This window comes from Momordica charantia (assembly GCF_013281855.1).
Source record: "Momordica charantia cultivar OHB3-1 chromosome 10 unlocalized genomic scaffold, Mcharantia_2.0 BLBB01000010.1, whole genome shotgun sequence".
NCBI classification, from domain to species: Eukaryota; Viridiplantae; Streptophyta; class Magnoliopsida; order Cucurbitales; family Cucurbitaceae; genus Momordica; species Momordica charantia.
The window spans coordinates 14,303,180-14,325,329 of record NW_028275158.1 but is presented as its reverse complement, the minus strand read 5'-3'; the positions used below and the strand labels follow the sequence as shown (position 1 = coordinate 14,325,329).

The following is a 22,150-nucleotide window of genomic DNA, read 5'->3' as shown; positions in this document are numbered from 1 at the left end:
ACTCCACAGGTAGGTAATATTAAGATTCCTTCACCCTTCCCCCAAAGGCTAGTGAAAAATAATCATGATAGGCATTTTAAGAAGTTCATTGAGATTCTAAAACAGTTGCATATAAATATACCTCTCATTGATGCTTTATAACAGATGCCTAACTACACCAAGTTTTTAAAAGACATCATATCTAAGCGTAAGAAATTAGGTGAGCATGAGAAGGTAGCCTTAAAAAAGTGTAGTAGTGATGCTCTAGGGAATCCATTGCTTGTTAAATGTAAGGACCCAGGTAGTTTTAATATCCCATGCTCAATAGAAGGTAAGAACCTAGGAAGATCATTGTGTGACTTAGGAGCAAGCATTAATATTATGCCTCTTTCTGTCTTTAAATAGTTAAATATAGGAGAATCTCGTCCCACTACTGTCACTTTACAACTAGCTGATAGGTCCATAAAAAATCGGAAGGAAAAATAGAAGATGTGCTTGTTAAAGTCGATAAGTTTATTTTTCTCACCGATTTCATAATTTTTTATTGTGAAGCAGATCTTGAGGTGCCAATCATTATAGGGAGGCCGTGTTTAGTAACTGGAGACACAATATTCAATGTTCGGAAAGTAGAGATCACGATGAAGGTCAGTGATGAAGAGGTAACCTTCAACGTCCTTGATGTAATGCGGCTCCCAGATGAAGTTAGAGACTGGTCTGCAATAGGGGCAATCATGGAGGAACTCCAAGAAATGATTGTGGAAGACTTAGATGCTTTTGCATGAATAATAGGGCTATTGGATGGACTATACCGAACATTAGAGGAATTAGCCCTACATTTCGTATGCACAAAATCATCGTGGAGGAAAGAGCCACCAATTCTATTGAGTTCTAAAGGAGGCTTAAGTCCAAAATGAAAGAGGTGGTCAAGAAGGAGATCATGAAATGGTTAGACGCCGGGGTGATCTACCCGATTTCTGAACTGGGTTAGCCCGGTTCAATGCGTTCCCAAGAAGGGTGGTATGACGGTGATTACAAATGATGACAACGAGTTTATCCCAACATGGACGATAACTGGTTGGAGAGTGTGTATGGACTACCGTCGCCTAAACAAGGTAACTCAAAAAGACCATTTTCACTTCCTTTTATTGACCAGACGCTTGATCGTCTTGCAAGGAAGGAGTGCTATTGCTTCCTAGACGGCTATTCGGGTTACAACCAGATTACAATAGCTCCGGAGGACCAAGAAAAGACTACGTTCACGTGTCCCCATGGGACATTTGCATTACGAAGGATGTCGTTCGGTCTTTGTAACGCTTACGCAATCTTCCAGGGATGCATGACCGCTATTTTTTCAGACATGATAGAAAACACGGTAGAGATTTTCATGGATGATTTTTCCGTGTTTGGTGAATCGTTTAATGTTTGTTTAGAGAACTTAGAGAATGTTTTAAAAAGGTGTGAAGAGACTAACCTTGTGCTTAATTAGGAGAAGTGCCATTTTATGGTACGTGAAGGTATAGTCCTAGGTCACAAGATTTCAGGAAAAAGAATTGAGGTCGATAGGGCCAAGATTTGATTACTAAACTACCCCCTCCTACAAATGTAAAAGGTGTTAGAAGTTTCTTAGGACATGCGGGTTTCTACCATCGTTTTATAAAAAGATTGTGCGAAAATTTCTAAACCCTTGTGTCCATTGTTGGAAGTCGATCGGTCCTTTGTTTTTTATGAACGTTGTTTGAAAGCTTTTGAGACACTTAAGAATGCACTTAGCTCAACACCTATCATAATTGAACCAAATTAGAACTTGCCATTTGAACTAATGTGTGATGCAAGTGATTTTGCTGTAGGTGTGATGTTGGGTCAACGAAAAGGTAAAGTTCTTCATCCTGTTTATTACGCAAGTAAAACCTTGAATAGCAGTCAGTTAAACTATACTGTGACTGAGAAAGAACTTTTGGTTATTGTTTTCGCATTTCATAAGTTTCGTTCATATTTGATTGGGACTAAGGTGATAGTGTTTACTGATATTCTGCACTTAAATACTTGTTTGATAAAAAAGAAGCTAAGCATAGGTTGATTAGATGGATCTTGTTGCTACAAGAGTTTGATCGAGAGATAAAAGATAGAAAAGGAACAGAAAGCCAAGTAGTAGATCATCTATCCAAACTAGAGTCTTCTTTGCAGCATGATAGTTGTGAGATTAAAGAGCATTTTGTGGATGAGTATATTTTAGCTATTTCTGAAGTCCCTTGGTATGCTGATTATGCGAATTATTTGGTTCGCAAAATAATTCCTAATGATTTGAGTAAGCACCAGAAAAATAAGTTCTTTGATGATGTTATGTTTTATAGATGGGATGAACCTTTCTTGTTTAAACTAGGACCTAACAATATTCTTCGTAGGTGTGTTGCTGAGCATGAACAGAAGGAGACTCTAGAGGCGTACCACAAATCACCGCATGGTGGACATTTTGTTGGACGTAAAACTGCAGCGAAGGTTCTTCAAAGTGGTTTCCTTTGGCCGTCCCTATTTCGAGATGCTCACATATTCGCTCAAAGTTGTGACTGATGTCAAAGATTAGGTAACTTGACACGGAAACATGAGATACCCTTAAACCCAATATTGGAAGTTGAACTTTTCGATGTTTGGGGCATCGACCTCATAGGTCTGTTCCCACCTTCAATCGATAAGAATTACATTCTCTTGGCTGTGGACTACGTCTCGAAATGGGTTAAGGTTTTGGCCACCCCTACTAACGATGCCAAGGTAGTTTCTGTCTTCTTGCAAAAGTTTATTTTCACCATATATGTTACACCTAGATGCTTGATTAGTGATGAAGGCACGTACTTTTTAAATAGAGCAGTAAGTAATTTGTTGAAAAATTATAAAATTCACCATAAGATTGCTACTGCATATCACCCTCAAACCAGTGGACTAGCAAAGATATCAAACAAGGCAATAAAGTCAATTTTAGAGAAGTTTGTGAATGTAAATAGGAAGGACTGGGCTATAAAACTTGATGATGCTTTGTGGGCGTATAGAACTGCTTATAAAACTCCATTAGGCATGTCCCCTTATCGCATTGTTTTTGGTAAAGCATGTTATCTCTTGTTAGAACATGAACATAGAGCATATTGGGCTACGCAAAAACTAAATTTTGATTATGTTGCTGCAGGTGAAGCGAGATTGCTCCAGTTACATGAGTTGGATGAGTTTCGTCAGTTTTCTTATGAGAATGCCAAGATAAAGAGCAAACCAAAAAGTGGCATGATAAAAAGATAATGGACAAAAATTTAGAACCTTGAAACTTAGTTTTGCTATTTAACTCTAGATTAAGGTTGTTTCCATGTAAGCTTAAGTCTAGGTGGTCGGGCACATTCGTAGTTGAACATGTTTATCCACATGGGGTGCTGGATTTAAGGGGTTCCAAAGGTAATATCTTTAAGGTAAAGGGGATTGGGTCAAGAAATATTATGGTAAGTATATTGATAGAGGTAAAACCTCTGTATTACTGAAAGACCCGTGAGAAAATAGTGGAAACAGTCCCTCGGACAGTTCGGGGGGCGTTTTTATGTAAAATATTTTTTGTCTTCTTTTTGCAAAGTTTTTACATTTTCTTTAATGCTTTCTTGTGTAGATTCCAAATCTAATTTTTATTTTTACATTTGAATTTTGTAGGATCAAGATTCGTCCATCGTCAAAATTAATTTTTTGAGTTATGGATTAAGGCATTCGTGGGCTTTATGTGAATTATGTTTAAATGAGCTTTTGGGTTGTTTTTAAATCTAAAAGAGGCCCAATTTTTAACCCGATTATGTTTTTAATATGTTTTAAAACATAAAACAAAAAATCCTAGCATTTCAAATTCCCCCCATTCACGATTTTCACCGAGATTTCCTCACTTGTTTTCAAATCTTCTCTCAAGAAATCTCAAAGAATCTTAAAGTCTCTCTCATCTCTCTCTTTCTCGGCATACTTAGGGTTTATTGGGGGGTTTTTCTTTGTTGATCGTGAAGCAATATCAAGAACCATGGAAGGTTCATCTTCCTCCAAGCCATACGACAAAGAGATAGAGAAGAAGAAAGTGTTGTTGCCTCCACCAACTGAACCGAATATGATTCCTCTTGACCTCCTAGGATTTCTCATGAAAAGCTAGTTTTTGATCCTAGGGAATAAAGAAGAAAATATGATGAAGCTATAAGAATGAACCTTAGGAGAAATCTATCCATAGGTGGTACAAATTCTAAAAACATCAATATGGAATCTCACGATGCTAGGGTTAGTAAAAAAGGTTCTAGTGAGAAGAAATTAGGAGGGTTAATAAAGTCTATCTTCGAAAAAATCAATCTCTATAGGAAAAAGGTGCTACTTTAGATGAGGAGATAACTAGACTTCAAGAGAGAGCAGAGATGTTCAGTAAAAATAAAGAAATTAGAGATAAAAAGAATGAGAGAGTTTATGCAAAAATTGAGAAACTAAACATAAAATGGAAAGAATTCATAGAAAACTCAAAGAAAGTGAGTGAGGAGATTCAACTTGAGTTAAATAGCATGAGCATACGTAGGAGGATGAATTCTTCTCAAGATAACCTTGTTTCCGAGTCTTTAGAAGTGTCTAACCCTCCCCCTCTTTCCACTACTGTTGCTGTGCATGTTGAAGGTCAAGAACAGGTTAGTGGAGACCCAAAACACGACATGAAGCCCTTGCATCATTCAGATTCAGCCATGATCGAAATTCAGTGCCAAATTGCGCCTGGCGCATTTTGGATAAGACTCCACCGGCCACTGTACAAGGTATTTTGTCTCCATCTTTTCCAGATCTTATCTTGACTAAAAAGCCCCTACTTTTTTATCATTCAGAACAGGATAAGACAACGGCCGGAATTTTGGTGGCTTTCGAGGGGAGAAGATCCACTTGAGGATGATGGAAACAGTGGGGTAACTCAAGAAAGATTGGAGGTTGAAGGAGAAAATGAAGATCTTGGAGAATTACCCCAAGTGCATGGAGATGAGTTTGAAGATGAGACGACAATGACGATATCTCTCAATATGAAGTGAGAGTATGAACTCCGGTGCACGAATCTTAGCAAGATGATGAGGAGCCCCCTGCACGAGAGCAAGAAAGAACATCCGGTCCTATGGATGTCCCTAGTTAGGCCGTGGAGGAATCATGTTCCTCTTCTTCACAAGGTAAGACCCATTCTTTGTCGAGTTTGAATGTTTCTGACCCAAATTTTGTTACTACTGCAAAGACTTCATATGAGGAGGTGAGCTTGATCGAAGTGGTGAAGAAAACACAAAAGAAAAAGAAAGTGGCAGAAATTGTGCCTGGCGCAATTTCTAAGCCTGGGACCCGAGCCACTGTAGCACGTTTGGTTGCACAAAAAAAAGCTGAGGTTGGTCCATCTAAATAAGCCAAGAGTGCTAAGGTGCCTAGAGGGGCAGAAGAGCTACTTGAGGAAGCAATGAAGAGGAGCCCGATTATGCCGAACAAACTTCATCAAGAGTAAAAAGGGTGAGATTGGAGGTGCGAAGGCCCGACTTCACAGCACGTGAAATCCTACTTGAGAGAGGCTTTGATGAAGCACAAGAGCCCGTGTCGGAATATGTTAGGAGAAGGCTTGTGGAGAATGGTTGGGAGTCGTTGTTTGCCCCAATTACGCGTGTATCTGAGGCCTTAGTCAAGGAGTTTTATGCTATGATCAATCCCAACCAAGGAGATGTAGTGATAGTACAGGATAAAGTGGTAAAATTCTCACCTTCCATTATTAACACTCACTATGGTTTGTTGGATGTCTTTAATGTCATAGGTAATGAGATTTTGGCACATCTATCAGACGAGCAAGTGGAGGAGCCGTGTAGGCTTATTTGTAGACCACACAAGACATGGACTGTCTCAACCACGAGGAAACTTTCCTTAAAGCCCCTTGACGGTTTGGACATATGTGGTGAAGAATTGGTTGATTCCTACTTCTCACGATTCCTCTATTAAGCGCAATAAGGCGATCATGTGTACATCCTCATGAAGGGCATTGAGTTCAACTTTGGGGACTCATAAGAAATAAGATACGGAATTGCTCTGAGAAAATGGTAGGTCCCCTTGTGTTTCCTAGACTATTAATTTAGTTATGTTTGCAGGTGGGAGTAGAGGCCGATGATGCAAAAGTAGTGACGCCCAAGAAGTCGGTCACATCCCTAAGAAGAGTTCGGGGATATTCGCTTGTTTGAGAAGGAGATTCTTCCACTACCGCCGTGGATCCCGAGACCTGAGGAGTGGTGACTATGGAGTAATATGACGAACTTAGGCACAAGTACGAGCTTCTTTTGGTTACTTAACATGCCATATGTGAGTTGCTCAATAAGATATACGACGATAAAGCACCTTCTTTCCCCGATGAGCTTGCGGCCGATTTACCATCTTCTTCCCGTCTTCCTACTGATTCCACCGACGATGAATCTTCTGATGATGAATAGGGGAGTATCTCCCTCTCTTTGCTTTGATATTTGGATCTTGATTTTGTATGTTAGGTTGTTTAGTTGTTTAGCTTAGGTTGCATATTAGGTTGTGTAGCTAGCTTTTGTGTTTTCATTATTATTATTATTTTTTTGCATGATATGTTGTTTAGCTTAGTTTTAGATGTAGTTTAGTTGTTGGGATGGTGTGCTGTTAGGAATGTTTATAAAGTGTGTTTTTGCATATTTTTAAAGTTCAAGCTTGCATGCTTCTTTGTTCTAGCTACTAGCTTGTCTTTAGCTTCTTCAATGCATCTTTTCTAACCTCTCAACATGTTTATCTTTTTAATGAAATGCTTTCCTTTGTTCTTTGGTTTTTGTATCATGTCGATGAGGATTATTAAGGCCATGAATAGGTTTGATTTCCTAGTTTCATGATCAAGCAATAAAATCATTTTCTAATTTTTTGTTTTGGTTATAAAACTACGTTCTGCTTCTTTTTGTTTTGAAACCTGAACTTTTTCGTTGCTTTGGAAGTCCTTGTCTTTTTTGTGCCAAAATTTTACATCTCTCAAAATTTCTTTCCCCATTGAGGACACTGTTTCCCTTAAGTTTGGGGGAGACAGTTTGTGTCTTGTTGTTTTTAGAAAGAAAATGCATTTTATGTTTTGAAAAAATAGTCAATAAAGAAAATGCAAGCAATAAAAGGAGTCTTATGTAAAAATAGTCATTTCCAAGAAACTTTTTTTGAAAGAAAGAGTATAAAAAATAGCACAAAAGAAGAAAAGCAAGTCAAAAAAGAGTCTTGAGAGAAAATAAGAGTGGGGGAAAGAAAAGAAAAAGTGAGAGTAAGAAAAGAATGGTAAGAAACATGACAGGAAAGAAAGCACACTTATTTTTGCGAGTCCCACTATAGACAATCAATTTTTGGGTGGCGTTAGCATCTTGGAGGGTAGTAGCCTACATATTAAGGTGATTTAGTGAAAACCATTGTCGACATCATTTTATGTCTGGTTGCTACCTAACAAGTTTCTATGAGGGGCTGTGGTTTGAAACCGATGTTAGTGTGTTGAAAACCACAGAGGCTAGTAGCTAGTCCACTTGATGTTAGAACTTTTGAATAAAAATGGAAGTGTGTATATTCCTTTTGGTTTTGTAAAAAGTTTTGTGTTTTAGAATGGAAGAGGATTTAGAATAATTTTTTTTTCAAAACAAATTATGGTTTATGGTTTGTTGGCTTGAGATTAAAGTTAGGACGTTTAGCTTGTGAATCATTTTCCTGAGACATATATGATTCATTTACTTAGAATTTTTAGATTGTTGCTCATTCATATTTTTAGCATTTTGATTGTTTTAGATTTGTTGTTGTTTTTTTTTTTTTGCTTGAGAACAAGCAAATGACTAAGTTTGGGGGTGTGTTATGGTTGACTTTTTACTGCTGAAACATGTGTCGGTAGCCCTGTTTGACCACGTTTTTTACCCATTTCCCATTATTATTTGCCGAAAAGGACCACATATTTTTAAAATAGAACATACATAGAACATTTCTGCATAAAAGTCAAACTATGGTACTTTAGGAAAAGTATGAGATAAATGCGGTCAAAGTTGGAAGAAAATAACATAAATCTGTTTTTGCATAATTGCGCCCGATGCATTTTTGGAGAACACAATGTCAAAACGCATGTTCTGATTAATGAAGGGCAACGAGGACATTTCCCATATGTTCAAAACCGTGAGTCCAAGTCCAAGTGAGGTGGTTAGGTGAATCTCAACTCATTTCCACCTAAAATGGAGGGAGTTTCAACCAACCTATGGTGCTATAAAAAGAAATCATCCCTTCAACAGAAATTCATCCCTTCCAAGCTTCATTTCATCTTGTTTTAGTTGCTCTCTAGTTGTAGAACACGTTTTTAGGGTTTATGTTTATGTTCTAGTTGTTCATTTCTTTGTTTTTCATGCTTTTACCTTTTGTATTGCTTTTAATTCAAGTTTTTACTTCCATTCTTTGTTCATTCTATTCTTTTAATGTTCTTTAGTGAATTTCAACTCCCCCCACGCTCGAGAGAGAAGAAAGTTAAGCTAGAACTCATTGTACGATTTATTTATTTATTTAAATGCAATGAAAAATACTTCCTTTTATATTTCCGTGAATTTACTTTCCTTTAATTATGTCCTAAATTAGTTATCAACCTCTTGGTGGAATGCCTTAGTCAAAATGATTTAATTTTCAACACGCTCGGGATTTGCCGAGAATTGTGCCTGGCACTTTATTGGGTTGGTTTCTAAAAAACTTCTTTTTACGTCTGTTTTTCCATTTGGCCAGTGAGAACTTGATTTATACACCAAAGCCCGACCTTGGGAAAGGTGAGTTAGGTAAAATAATAAGAAACGAATATGGGATGTGACTTAGGCATAAGCGCATAAAACATTCTCTTAGACATAGGCCCTCTGATCCATAATGCAAGTGAGTTCGTAGATATTATATATGATTATAATCACACATAGGCATATGATTGTAGGTTACCATAGTCTCTGCAGCAACCAAAAGCAGTAGTGAAAGAGTAGAACTCAAATCCCAAGAAAAGTCAGGAATTGCGTCTGGCGCAATTTCCCCAACATAGTGTGTTTTCCATGTTTTGCATCAAGACCAAGGTAGGAATTAAAGAGGTTGAGTTTTATTAAATTCCTTACTAGTTAAAACCCCAAAAAACAACATTTCACTATTATTTTCTTCCTAAATCACAACTACATATTTGAACCATTTCACGACATTACTTGATTTTGAAAAGCAACAAGTCCCTGAGGATTTGACCTTGAATTACTACCAGGTATTACTTGTGACCGTGTGCGCTTGCACGAGTCTCTAATCTGTTTGAAGGTAGAGAAAGTAACAACATTACTTTACTTCGATCAGTTATAGACAAAAATTTGAAGAATTGGGAAGAGTGCTTGTCATTTGTGGAATTTGCATACAATCGGGCAATACATAACACTACTCATTGTTCACAATTTGAGGTAGTATAAGGTTTCAATCCTTTAACTCCACTTGATTTATTACTTATGCTACCTAACAAGTTTGCTAGTCTTGATGCCGAAAGCAAGTTCGATCTCATGCGCTCTCTACACAAAGAAGTGAAGGAAAGGATCGAACAGAATAACAACAAAGTTCCATCAAGAGCTAATCAACACCGAAAGCATGTGGCTTTTCAAAAAGGAGATTAGGTTTGGGTACACCTAAGGAAGGAACGGTTCCCAAATGAGAGAAGCTCCAAACTCAATCCTAGAGGAGACGGCACCTTTCAAGTGATTGAAGGGATCAACGACAATGCATACAAAATCGATCTCCACGGTAAGTATGGTCTTAGTGCCACTTTTAATGTTTCTGACTTAACTCCTTTTGATGTCGGTGAAGAATTTGATTCGAGGATGAATCCTTTTCAAGAAGAAAGAGATGATGTGATCATAAAGCCACCAAGCTGGACAAGGACAAATTATGAGAGCTCGTGCCAATAAGCTTCAAGGAGCCAGGGAGAAATATGTGAAACACCGATTAGCTCCATACAAGTGGAAGAGAATGAAGGCACCAAGGTCCAACATAGGTGCCTCATCGAGGTGCGGCCTAGTGAAGAACCCATGTCACGAGTACGTCTTGTCTTGCTAACCTCGCAGCGCACGGTCCCTACACTCATTGTCTACCCAAGCGCCCATCGCCTGCACGTCAGCACCTGCCGCCCACGCCAGCTCCTGCCCAGCACCCATGTGCGCCCCTACCTGCCGCACATGCCCACGCGACCATGATTGGCCCAGCACCCACGCGTCCTCTGTCCGCCTCAGCACCCATGCATGCCGCCATGCCTGCCCGTGCGCCACGCATGCCACCAGCGCCCACACCCGTGTTCACCGCACGCCCCTCGGCACCCCTACCGCCCAGCGCTCAACACCCACATGCCCCAGTGCCAAAGCCTAGTGCCCAACACCTGCACGCCCCAGTGCCTACGCATAGAGCCCCTATCCCCCGCCCATGCACGCGCCAACCGACTACCCAACCTTGCCTTGCCGCCGATTCAATCCCATATAAGGAAAATATTTCCTTATGATTTTATTTTATTTGATGGGATTTGATTTGAATTTGATTTTGTTTTATTTTCTTTTTATTTAACAAATTTAAATTCCAACCTTAGGAAAGTTTTGCAACTTTTAGGAAATTATCAATTTTTATTTTCTTTTTAGTATTTGTTATTTCCTTAAAAGGCCAAGGGTCTTGGCCTATATATAGGCGTGTACCCCCTCATTGTTGAGGCATCTTTTGAATGACAATTTGAATAAAAACATATAGTGTTTTTCCCCTTGCAGTGTGCAAACCTCCCTTCAAATTTCGAATCCCTTTGTGTGGTTGAACTTAAGCTTTTCTATCTGACCCCTCGGAGCATGCTTGTTTGATTGGTCATCAAACTCGTGGAGTGTTTCCGACCTCGAGCATAGTGAGTATTCTGTCTGCTCAAGGTAACGACTACAAAGGTAATCCATTAACTCTTTAACTTTTCGAGTTGAACCAACTATACGATTGGATTCAAGTGGCTTATGGCTCGAGTAGCTCAATAAGCTTGGGTTGTCGCGTATCATCTTCTATTAATCTTTCATTCTCCCTCCCCAACCATTCAAATTCTTGAAATGTATAACATAGTATAATAGTAAGATTGTCCTAAAATTAATTACTTTTCATTTAATAATGATTAATAGTGGAAGTAAAACAATTTTCAAATTTTAATAGTTAAATAATTTATAAAAATATATTGGAACTACTAAATTAAATGCATTTATAATACTCTTAAGGAGTGATTTAAAATTAATTACTCTCCTAATTATTTAGAAATGAAAGAAGATTATACTTGATTTTTAAAATAATACCTAATTTGTCATTTTCAATAGGGGGAGCATATGAGATCGTAAAAGCGATCCCACCGATCAAAACTAACCGAACTGATGTCAGTCGATCAAGTTGATAAAATTTTCGGTCAGAGTCGGTTTTATTAAAAAAACCAGACTTATATTGGTCGGTTTGGTCGGAAAAGTAATTTTCGACCGAATAACTAATATTTATTAAAAAAAAAGAAACAAATGCAATTAATGCAGTCTACGATGCTGTAGTCTAGGACTGCAGCAGCCCTTGAAAATGAACGGCATTAAATGGCCGCCGGTTTGAGGTTATTTTAATTTTTTTCTTATCTTTTTAATTTTTTTTTAATTTCCTTTATTTTTTTAGTTTGTTTAATCTTTTTCTCCCCCAATCTTTCTTTCTCCTCTCCTCTCCTCCCCATTTTCATCTCGTTATCTCTCACCACCCACGACCATTCTTCTTCCCACTTTCAAACGGGCAGCCCAGTCCCCGACGACACGACACCCTTTTTGTCTTCTCACTTTCCAGTTCATACCAATGCATCCCACCCCAGTCATCTTATTCCTCTGTTCCTATTCTCCTTTGTTTTCTCTTTTTTCTTCTTCTCCCTTTCCTCTACACCAAACCGACTAGAACCGGCCGATCATCCGTACCGACTAGAACCGACGGACCGTCTGTGTAGCTGATCGGTTGGAATCGTGGAGCCTTCTAAAAACAACGAGCTCCGACAAACAGAAACTGAACATTTCATTGGTCGGTGTCGGTTTGAGTCCAAAATCAATTCCGACCGACCAATGATCACCCCTACATTTTAAGTTCTCTTTTTTAATCTCACCTCTCATCCACGTTGAAGGGATGTGAATCCCGGAGCGGAAGCGGATCTTCGTTGCTGTTTTTCGGGATACAAAATCGGATTTCAAAGAAGGAAAATACCGAGGAACTTCAATACCTTTGAAGAACGTTTCTTCAACAAAATTCAGACTAACACCACCACCGAGCCTTCCTCGCTATCCTCTGGGTACAAGATCGTTCTTGTGGGAGAAAAATTCTTTGGAACGAGAGGGAAAGTTTGATAGAGAGATTGCACGAGAGAGAAGCTTGGGAGTTTTGTAACCTCTCTGTTTTCTGTAACCTTTCTTTGGTTTTGCAGAAAAAATAGTGACGTGGGGAGTTACCCCACCTCACATAACTCCCCCAGTCCCCTGCAATATTGCAGGGGAGTTAATATTAATAATGATATTAATATTAATATATAGATATATATATATATATATAATTATAATATATAATAATAATATATATATAATAATTAATATATATATAAAATTAATTAATAAAATTAATTAATAAAATTAATTATTAATCCAATTAATAATTAATATATATATATACATAAATAATTAACACTTAATTATTTATAAAATTAGAATCATATTCTAAAACATTTCTCTCGTATAACCTATAGTTTTAATGTACATCTTATACACATTATTTTTAACCTATAGTTTTAATATGAATCTTATTCATATTAATTTTATTTGAATCTCATTCAAATAATATCTCTCATAATATATAGTTTTAATTTACAATTAACTATATATTATAATGTATCAATATACATATAATCCCTTAAGTAATTTGAATAATTCAAATTCTTCCAAAAACTTGATCCTCGTTCTACCCGTTATGAGCTAGCAAGGGGACCTAATGGACCTACAGATTTGAAGCTCCAACGATGCAAGATTAATCGGTCAAACTCATTGACCGAGTTAATCTAGATTCGTTAACTGCGGGTCATTCCACTAAAGACCCGCAGTTGCACTCTTCTCACTACAGAATGTTTTCGTGTCCATGGATATACGACCATTAATGACGAGTCAATCCTTCAGAGTGTTCGTAACTCAAGTTGGGTCAAATTACCGTTTTACCCCTGAGTTACATCTTACTCCTTAAACACCACTGCTCCTCTAATGAACAACCCGGTTATGGTCCAACCAATAACCGGAAGTCCCTCTCGGCCAGTGAGAGGGTGGGGCCCCTTGTTCAAGTCCCGGAGTCAGCATTTAAGGGAACACTCACCTACTTCCCTAAAGTCGGGGAGGAGTGAATTCCATCTTGTGAAGTTATGTTCCCAGCTCCCCACTCGGTCTCGTCCCCAAAATGGTAGGAATGTTGAGTCGGCGACTCGGGCCACTCTCACCCATACAGATCAAAGAACGAGCCCTCACGGGCAGGAGTCCATAACTCACTCAGGATTGAGAATGAGTTGCCTAGTCATCCTAAGAAATGGCAATCTATTAGTTAACGGTGTTACATCTAAAGATTGCCTATTTCGCGGTCCGGTAACTTATACAAACTCATTGTATAGGATACCCCCACTCGCATGTCTCCACACGAACGACCTGGATTGTAACGACCCAGAATTTCCCACACAATTCTAGGTCACGTTAACTACCCAACTAATTAAACTTAACCCCCAAATACGTCATGCCAGCTCCCTATACCAACAAATTTATAAAATCAAATTCCAATTCTCATAAATTTAACGACAAATCAATCTCATAGTATATCATTCAACCACATTCGTGGGCCACCTCACGAGACAAGTTTATTATTCAAACTAGGCAAAACTCAAAGCATGGAATAAAACTAAAATAGGCACCTATCCCGAGATGAAACTAACAACAAGGGGAAATATCTCAATTATTCAAACACGAAGAAATAGTCTATTGACCCTAACATAATGTCTTAACTAATCACTTAAGCTAAGCAAGAGTGACTAAGCAGCCTATGGTCCTCGCTCGTCATGTCTCCTCCGTCCCATCGCCATGGTCGCCCACGGGTCCTTCACCTGAAACAATCATTGTAAAGGGGGGGTGAGTATATAAAATATATTCCATATGTAGCCCTCACCAACACACACACATCATGCTCAACTATATCAAGAAACATTCGAAATCATGCTTTTCATTACAGTATGCATTCAAACATATACACATTCCATGAAATTTTAGTGACAACCACAACCAGGAAACACGTTAACAACCAACCTCCAGTCTCCCTAACATCACAAGTACCTCTACGCTTATCACAGTTATCCTACCCTTCCACAGCTATCTTCTTTGAGTAGGGTCGACCCCTGACCATTTATACCCAGAGCCCCGACCCTGCTGCATCGACCCTCGACCATTTATACTCGTGGCCCCGATGACTTCACCATCTATTGGCCCTTGACCATTTATACCCAAGGCCCCAATAGTATTCCCTCCAAAAGACTCCTCGTATCGACTCTCGACCATTTATACCCGAGGCCTCGATACTCCATTAGTGATGTATCAGCCCCCGACCATTTATACCCGAGGCCCTGACACCCACTCCTTCATTCCTTCCAGAAATCCAGCTTTCACCCGAGTCTTACTATATACTTTCTTTTACCACTAACCCTGCATCTTTCAACTAACAAGTACAGTTCAGCATGCTTTCACAACCTTGACAACTTTCTAATAACGAAATAATAATAACCCAATTATGCTCAATATCCAACACCATTAGTTAGCAAGTATTACTAAGGATAATAGCTCACTAAACACGCCGAACAAAACATGCATATCCAGACAACGAACATTACCACAGCAATAGTCACAGTTTAGCAAGCAGAAAACTCACCATTTTCATCGACAAATATCCAACACCATTCCAAGTATATCGACTAACACAACGAAAATTATTTAGCACAATGACATCACAAAATTAGCATTTAACGCCACAAAATCAGCACATTAGAGACCATCGAGCATACATTAACACACGCACACGCCCCTTGTCTACTTACCCACAACCTCGCCCTTAAGTTTTGCGTCGACCTCACCCTAAGCACACCAAAACATAAAATACAGCACGTTACGTACGCTATTTATCCTTCGAAATTAACTCCAAAAGGGTTCGAATGACGCATTACCACCAAAACCGACTTCGTATAGATGTGGGTCACCTAGATCTAACTCGCCAAGGTGTGGGTAGCCTAAATCGAGCTTCGAACGGATGTGGGTCACCGCCAAACGTCCTAAACACCGCTGTAACGTACAAATCCCGTCGCTGAAGTTGTTGTTCGTCAGCTCGTAGCAGCAAGTCGTCGTCGTTCCGCTGCTGTACCGCCCGTTCGCCGTGCGCCGCCGCGAGGAGGAGGCCACGCTGGTTCGTTGTAGATCGCAGGGGAAACGTGCCGCCGTTACTGGGTATCCGAATCTGCTGCAGAACCCGGAGGAGCGCCGCTGTGGGACTTGCAGTTCACGGAGGAGCACCGCGGCCTTGCACGCAGAAACGGGTCGAGCGGCCTGCTGGAACGAAGACGATGCTGTCGGTACGCCGGGTCGCCGTCGGAAGTCGCTCATGTCGATTTGTGTCGCGCCGCCGCCGCCGTGGGTGTCGTCGTTCCGTTCGGAGTGGCTAGCAACCAGTGCGACTTGCCGGAAAACGAGAGAAAGGGGGGCGGCTGGGTTGGAAAAAAATGAAGAAGAAATCGGGGGGGGGGGGGGGGGGGCGGCTAGGGTAGAAGAAAGAAGAAGAAGGGAGAAAAGGGCTTGGGCTAGGGTTTTCTTTTTTTTTTTATTCTTTTCTTTTGTTTTGTTTTAAAACCAAATTACCTCAATGGAGGCCCAACCATCCAAGCCCAAGAGAAAATTAGTCCATTCCCCTTAAAACAAGACCCAACATACGGAGTTCGGTAATTATTAATTTAATTGGATTTTTAGAGCCCGATAAATATAGATAAATGTAATTAACAATCAATTTAATATTAAATGAAAAATCTCCTGATTCGAGACTAACTAACCTGAGGGACTCGGGGCGTTACACGGATCGAGTCATCTGTAACCTTTACAGAGTGGGCCGTATCCATAGTGTTGCCAGGATAAGGTACCCAGCCTTATCCATATACTATAGACCCTTTAGGTTACCCATTATGAACTAAGCCTCATTTTGGAGGAGGTTTACATGCTGTAACCGACTTAAGACCGAACCTGTAGCTGCTACATTTATTTTTAAGCAAATCTGATTTTATTTCTTAATCTTCGCGTTACTTTTGGCCGCTGTCCGTGTATGCTAGCTTCTGTATTGAACCAGAAAGGCTTATGTGTGCTGATTTTTTTTGCTTGTGATTAGCGTTTTTCTATAGCTATAAGGATACTCAGGAATGGGGTCCCCTAATCATGCCTATAGCTTGGGTTTATTGCTTGGGTATTTAGCAACGAGAGTCGTACTTACTCATGTTTGGGGTGTCTCATAAGGGAACCGAGTCGAGCTGGACACTAATAAATGTTAGCTACGCTAGAGGGTAGGTTGATAACTTGTGAAAGCATGCTAAATCTCCCCCGTCTTTTCCATATATGTTATTCACTCGTTATCGCTTCCTGTGCTACTCCTTTCTTGTGTTGACAGCTTTGAAACTACTGTCTCTTGCAAGTCTCTGTGGTCTTGTTATTACATTGTTTTATTTTTTCTAGATAATATACATACTCAAAATCTATGCATTTTTATTTGTTGGTATCTACTTTTATCTTTAAAATATAAACCAAAAATCTCTGTGGATACGACCTCGTTACGTACTACAACCTATGGTTTGTGTATTCTTGCACGTGTTGTCAACACAGTTGTGTGGACGCAATAAGTTTTTGAAGCTGTTACTGGGGATTTTTGTGATTTTATTTTAACATTGATATTTGTAGATACGGTGCTGAAGAGATTTTTCTCATTTTCACATTTGTATTTTGCTGTGTGTTTTTGCAAGGTGCATGAACGACTACGAAGGATTAGAATATATTATTGACCACGAAATAGAACGTACCTTCCACAAAAATATACGAGAGTAGAGGTGACAACAAGCGGCAGCCAACATGGACAGAATAAATCCGTCAATTGAGCCTAATGCACATATAAGACCAAATGTGAAAATAGAGGAAATAGTAGATGGGGTTCCTGTCTCTGCTCACCCTAATGTAGCAGTGCTCCCTCTCAACTCTAAACTCTTAGCATACGACATCAACAGGGAAATCAGAGCATATGCAGCTCCACAATTTCAATCAAGTTATCACGGAGCCAGAAATTGAAGCTCCCAAATTTGAGCTGAAACAAGTGATGTTTCAAATGCTCCAGACAGTGGGTCAATTTCATGGACATGCTATAGAGGATCTGCCTCAGCATCTGAAATTCTTTATGGAAGTTTTCAATTCATTCAAGGATGAAGGATTGAGCAAATAAGTGTTGAGGCTTAAGCTATTTCCGTATTTACTTAGAGATAAAGCCAGAACATGGTTAGAGTCCCTTCCTTCGTAGTCTATTATAAGTTGGGATGACTTAGATAAGAAGTTTTTTATGAAATACTTCCCACCCAGCAAAAATGTTGAGTACCACAGTGAGATCAACAACTTTCACCAATTTGCTGGGGAATCAGTCAGTGAATCCTATGAGCATTTCAACGATTATTGTAGAGGTGTCCTCACCATGGGATCCCAAGATGCATCAAGATAGAGACATATTACAAAGGTCTGGATGATGCCACACACTTAGTAATTGTGCATCCGTAAATGGGGCTTTGCTAGCAAAACCCTATGCTGAAGCATTCAATATTTTACAAAGAATATCATCAAACAGTCACTCATGGTCTGATCCTAGAGCTGTTCAAGGAAAATCGAGTAAGGGACTAGTTGAGTTTGAATGATATACTGCATTGAATTCAAATATTGAGAATCTGACGGACTTGGTAATGAGGAGTATGACGCAGCAAAGTACAGCTACAGCATCAGCTAGTACGGCTAATGTCAATCAAATTCAAAGGATTTCTTCTTCTTTATGCGAGGGAGACCACCATTATAACAACTGCCCTGGGAATCCTGAGTAAGTTTATTACTTGGAGAACCCACATAATATTAGAAACAATATGTATTCGAACACGTACAATCCTGGCCGGAGGAATCACCCCAATTTTAGTTGAAGTGGCAATCAAGGAGGACATGCGAGAGCATCCAATGCTCCAGAATTTCAGCATAAGGTAAGTTATCCTCCTGGTTTTGGGAATTAAGGACAGATGGTAGCACAGAAGCAATTAGAAGGATCATTTGCATCGTTGGAAAAGTTGATGAAGTAACACATAACCAATAATAACGCCACTGTGCAAAGGCAAGCTGCATCATTAAGGAACCTAGGATTGCACGTAAGCCAGTTAGCTACGAATTTGAAAAGCAGACCGGTTGGAGCATTTTCTATCGATACAAAAGTGCCAAAAAGAGACGGTAAGGAACAATGCAAGGCCCTCACTCTGCGAAGTGGGAAAGCATTACCTTCGGCAGTCCTGAATGCTCCAGCATCGACAAAGGAACCTACTCAAGTTGACAAAGGAGAAACTCAGTCAGAACAAGACAGTGAGCGAGCAGAAGTAGTTGTACCTACTCCACAAGAGTAGATAGCTGAACAACTAAAAGAGGTTCAGAACAGATCCAAGCAATCAGTCAATCCAGTAATTGTTAGGGCACCTGAGACATGGTCTACACAAAACAGAGTGCCCGAGAAAAGAAAGCAGGCAGAGCATGATAATGTTCCAGGAGAATACAGGCTAGCGCCACCATATCCTAAACGGTTGCAGAAAAAGGAGCAGAATGTTAAATTTAAGAACTTTTTAGATGTCTTAAAGCAACTGCACATGAACATACCGTTGGTGAAAGCTCTAGAGCAAATGCCTAATTATGTGAGGTTCCTAAAAGAGATACTCACAAAGAAGAGAACGCTAGGAGAGTATGAAACTGTAGCAATGACTAAGGCTTGCAGCACCATACTCACGAGCAAAATTCCTGCAAAGATGAAAGACCCTGGAAGTTTTACCATACCAGTTTCAATTGGAGGACAATAGATAAGACTTGCCTTATGTGATATGGGCACCAGCATCAATCTTATGTCGTTATCAGTTTACAAGAAGTTGGGAATTGGAGAAGCAAGGCCCACAACAGTGACATTGCAGCTGGCTGATCGATCCATTACACATCCAGAGGGAAAATTTGAAGACGTTTTGGTACAAGTAGATAAATTTATTTTCCCTACTGACTTCATTATTTTGGATTATGATGCATATAAAGAGGTTGCTATTATTCTTGGAAGACCATTCCTCGTAACTAGGAGAGCTTTAGTAGATGTCCACAAGGGAGAGCTCACAATGCGTGTGCAGGATCAAGAAGTGAAATTCTCGATGCATGACTCCATGAAATTTCCTGCTGAATCAGAAGAGGGCTCAATATTAAAGATATTGGATGAAGCATTAATGGAGGAGTTGGAAATAGAAGCCGTGCTGGAGCATCTAAAAGCAGTTGACGCTGAAAGTGTTGCCAACGCATTTGAAGAAGAACTAGAAGATGTCCATTCATAGTGCATGAATGCCAATGACAGATTTGTGAAGAGAATGTTTGAGTCTTTAGTCCTCACAACCTCGGAGCTTAGATTACCGAAGCCATCTATTGAAGATCCGTCAGTGTTGGAGCTTAAAGCATTGCCGCAGCATCTGAAATATGCTTACCTGGGTTTATCAGAGACATTGCCAATCATCATAGCAGTGGACTTACCCTTGGAAAAAGAGCAAATGCTGTTGAGTGTACTCAAGGCACATTAGAGAGTAATTGGATGGACTTTTGCTGATATCAAGGGGATAAGCCCCAACTTTTGTATGCATAAGATCATGCTAGAGGAGAACTACAAGAACTCTATAGAGCCCCAGCATAGACTTAATTCGGCTATGAAGGAGGTGGTAAAGAAAGAAATTATCAAGTGGTAGGATGCAGGAATCATATCTCTGATTTCAAATAGCGAATGGGTAAGTCCAGTGCAATGTGTGCCTAAGAAGTGAGGTATGACTGTTGACTGGCGTTTTGCTGAACGCACGCACTAAGCGTGGTAACAATTATATAGATGCAAGCGCACACTTGTCAGAGTAATATAAAATGGATGGAGTATCCAAGTATCGATCTTCAAGGACTTCTAAATAATTTCCAAACTCTAAAGTTTTAAAGAATAGTGAATGTTGAAATGAGTGATTCTTGTAAAATGGGAAGTGGTCACAAATAATGGTTTTGGATTTGGGATTCGGACTTATAATGATAAAACCTAGCCCGAATTACTTCAAGTTAGCCAACAAAGAATCAAGGATATGCTAAGGACGATATGCATTTTACTTTAGGAACCAACGACTACGCTTTTCACTTGACTTATGTCTAAGCAAGTTGAAAGTCCTAAGACATTCCCTAATATGTCTATTATAAGAGATATCTTAGTTTTAGGATGGAAATAGTCGCAACCTCGGGTTAAGGTCCTATGTCTAGGCTACTTAAGCGGAACCCTTATGTCTAAGGCGCTCCTCTCCTCGGTTTAACCACTCAACAATTCAAATAAGCAACCTTTTCAGTATTGAATTGTTAAGACTTACAGTGGCCTTCTCTAAATCCTAACTTTTTGGAAAAACATGTTGAGCAATCAATGGAAAGCAAAAACAGTACTTCTTAGCAACCCTTATTAGAAATAAAAGGCTAACTATCCATGACCGGGCTAGAGACGGGAATTTAGAAAGACATATTGAAGAAAATACAGCAAGTAAAATGGTTGAAATTGGAATGCATGTGTAAACAACAAAAGTTAACTAATGGAGAGTTTTTATCGGGATTGAGAGCTTCGCCCTTCTCTTTCAAGCAAGGGGGAGTGTCACATGCTCTTTCCTCCAAAAACACAACTCTCTTAACTAAAAATAAAGTAAAGGCAAAGAGAAGAGAAGCAAAGTGCTGGATTTTTATATATTTGAATAAGTAGAAAATAACTAAGTACAAATGGAAACAAAACAAAGCTCAATAAAGGAATGTAAAGTACTCGGGATTTAAAAACCAAAAGCAACTAATGAAAGCAATTTAAAAGTACTTAGAAAGCAACAAAGAAACACTAAAAATGATCAAGAGAAGGAAGCAAGGCTTGATGAATTTGGTGGAGAAGTTGCTGGAATTTATAGCTGTGCAGACTTGGTTAGGTAGGTCCTAAAACGATGGTGAATCACCCATTTCCAACTCTTTTGACTTACCAAATCGTGCTCAAACTGATAGTGGAACACTTCTTCTACACGTATGCATCGGTTGGAACCACCAAAACGCATTGGAAGACGCGTTTCATTAAGGGCAAAGTTGGAAGAAAACCTGTTTTTCTGCAGGCACGCAGGCGCCTAGCGCCTCCCATGTAGGTTTTTCCGTCTTTTTGCTTCTTTTGATTAATTTGCACTCCCAAATGGTCCTAAAATGTCATAAATACAATATAAGCCAACCACAAACCATAATATATGAATTTTGCATGAATTGGAACTCAAACGACCGAGAAAAAGTCCGAAACAAAGTTAAAACATAGTAAAAACAGCATCTAAAACCTTCTTTTTACGCATGTAAACAAGCGTAATCAACTGTAGTGGAAAATGCAAAGAATGAGCTGATACCAACAAGGACAGTATCTAGATGGCGTATATGTATGGATTACCACAAGCTGAACAAAGCCACAAAGAAGAACCACTTTCCTCTCCCTTTCATTGATCATATGCTGGATAGGCTGGTAACTCAAGAGTATCACTGTTTTTTAGACGGCTACATTGGTTATATCAAATTACAATTGCTCCTCAAGACCAGCAGAAGACGATTTTTACTTGTCCCTACGAAACGTTCGCTTTCAGGTGAATGCCATTCGGGCTTTGTAATGCCCCAGCAACGTTCCATAGGTGCATGATGGCATATTTTCTGACCGTGTATAATCAGTAGTTGAG

General features: G+C 39.4%; 1 protein-coding gene across 1 annotated transcript; it reads left to right on the top strand.

The window, feature by feature from the left end:
* Positions 1–19,249: 19,249 nt before the first annotated feature.
* LOC148208622 (uncharacterized) lies at positions 19,250–19,738 on the top strand. Its single transcript, XM_088119127.1, has one exon. The coding sequence runs from the start codon at positions 19,250–19,252 to the stop codon at positions 19,736–19,738; it is 489 nt and encodes a 162-aa protein (XP_087975253.1).
* Positions 19,739–22,150: the final 2,412 nt, after the last annotated feature.

Excerpts from the sequence above, each read along its gene's own strand:
- LOC148208622 (XM_088119127.1), top strand. The coding sequence starts at position 19,250 with ATGGGCACCAGCATCAATCTTATGTCGTTATCAGTTTACAAGAAGTTG.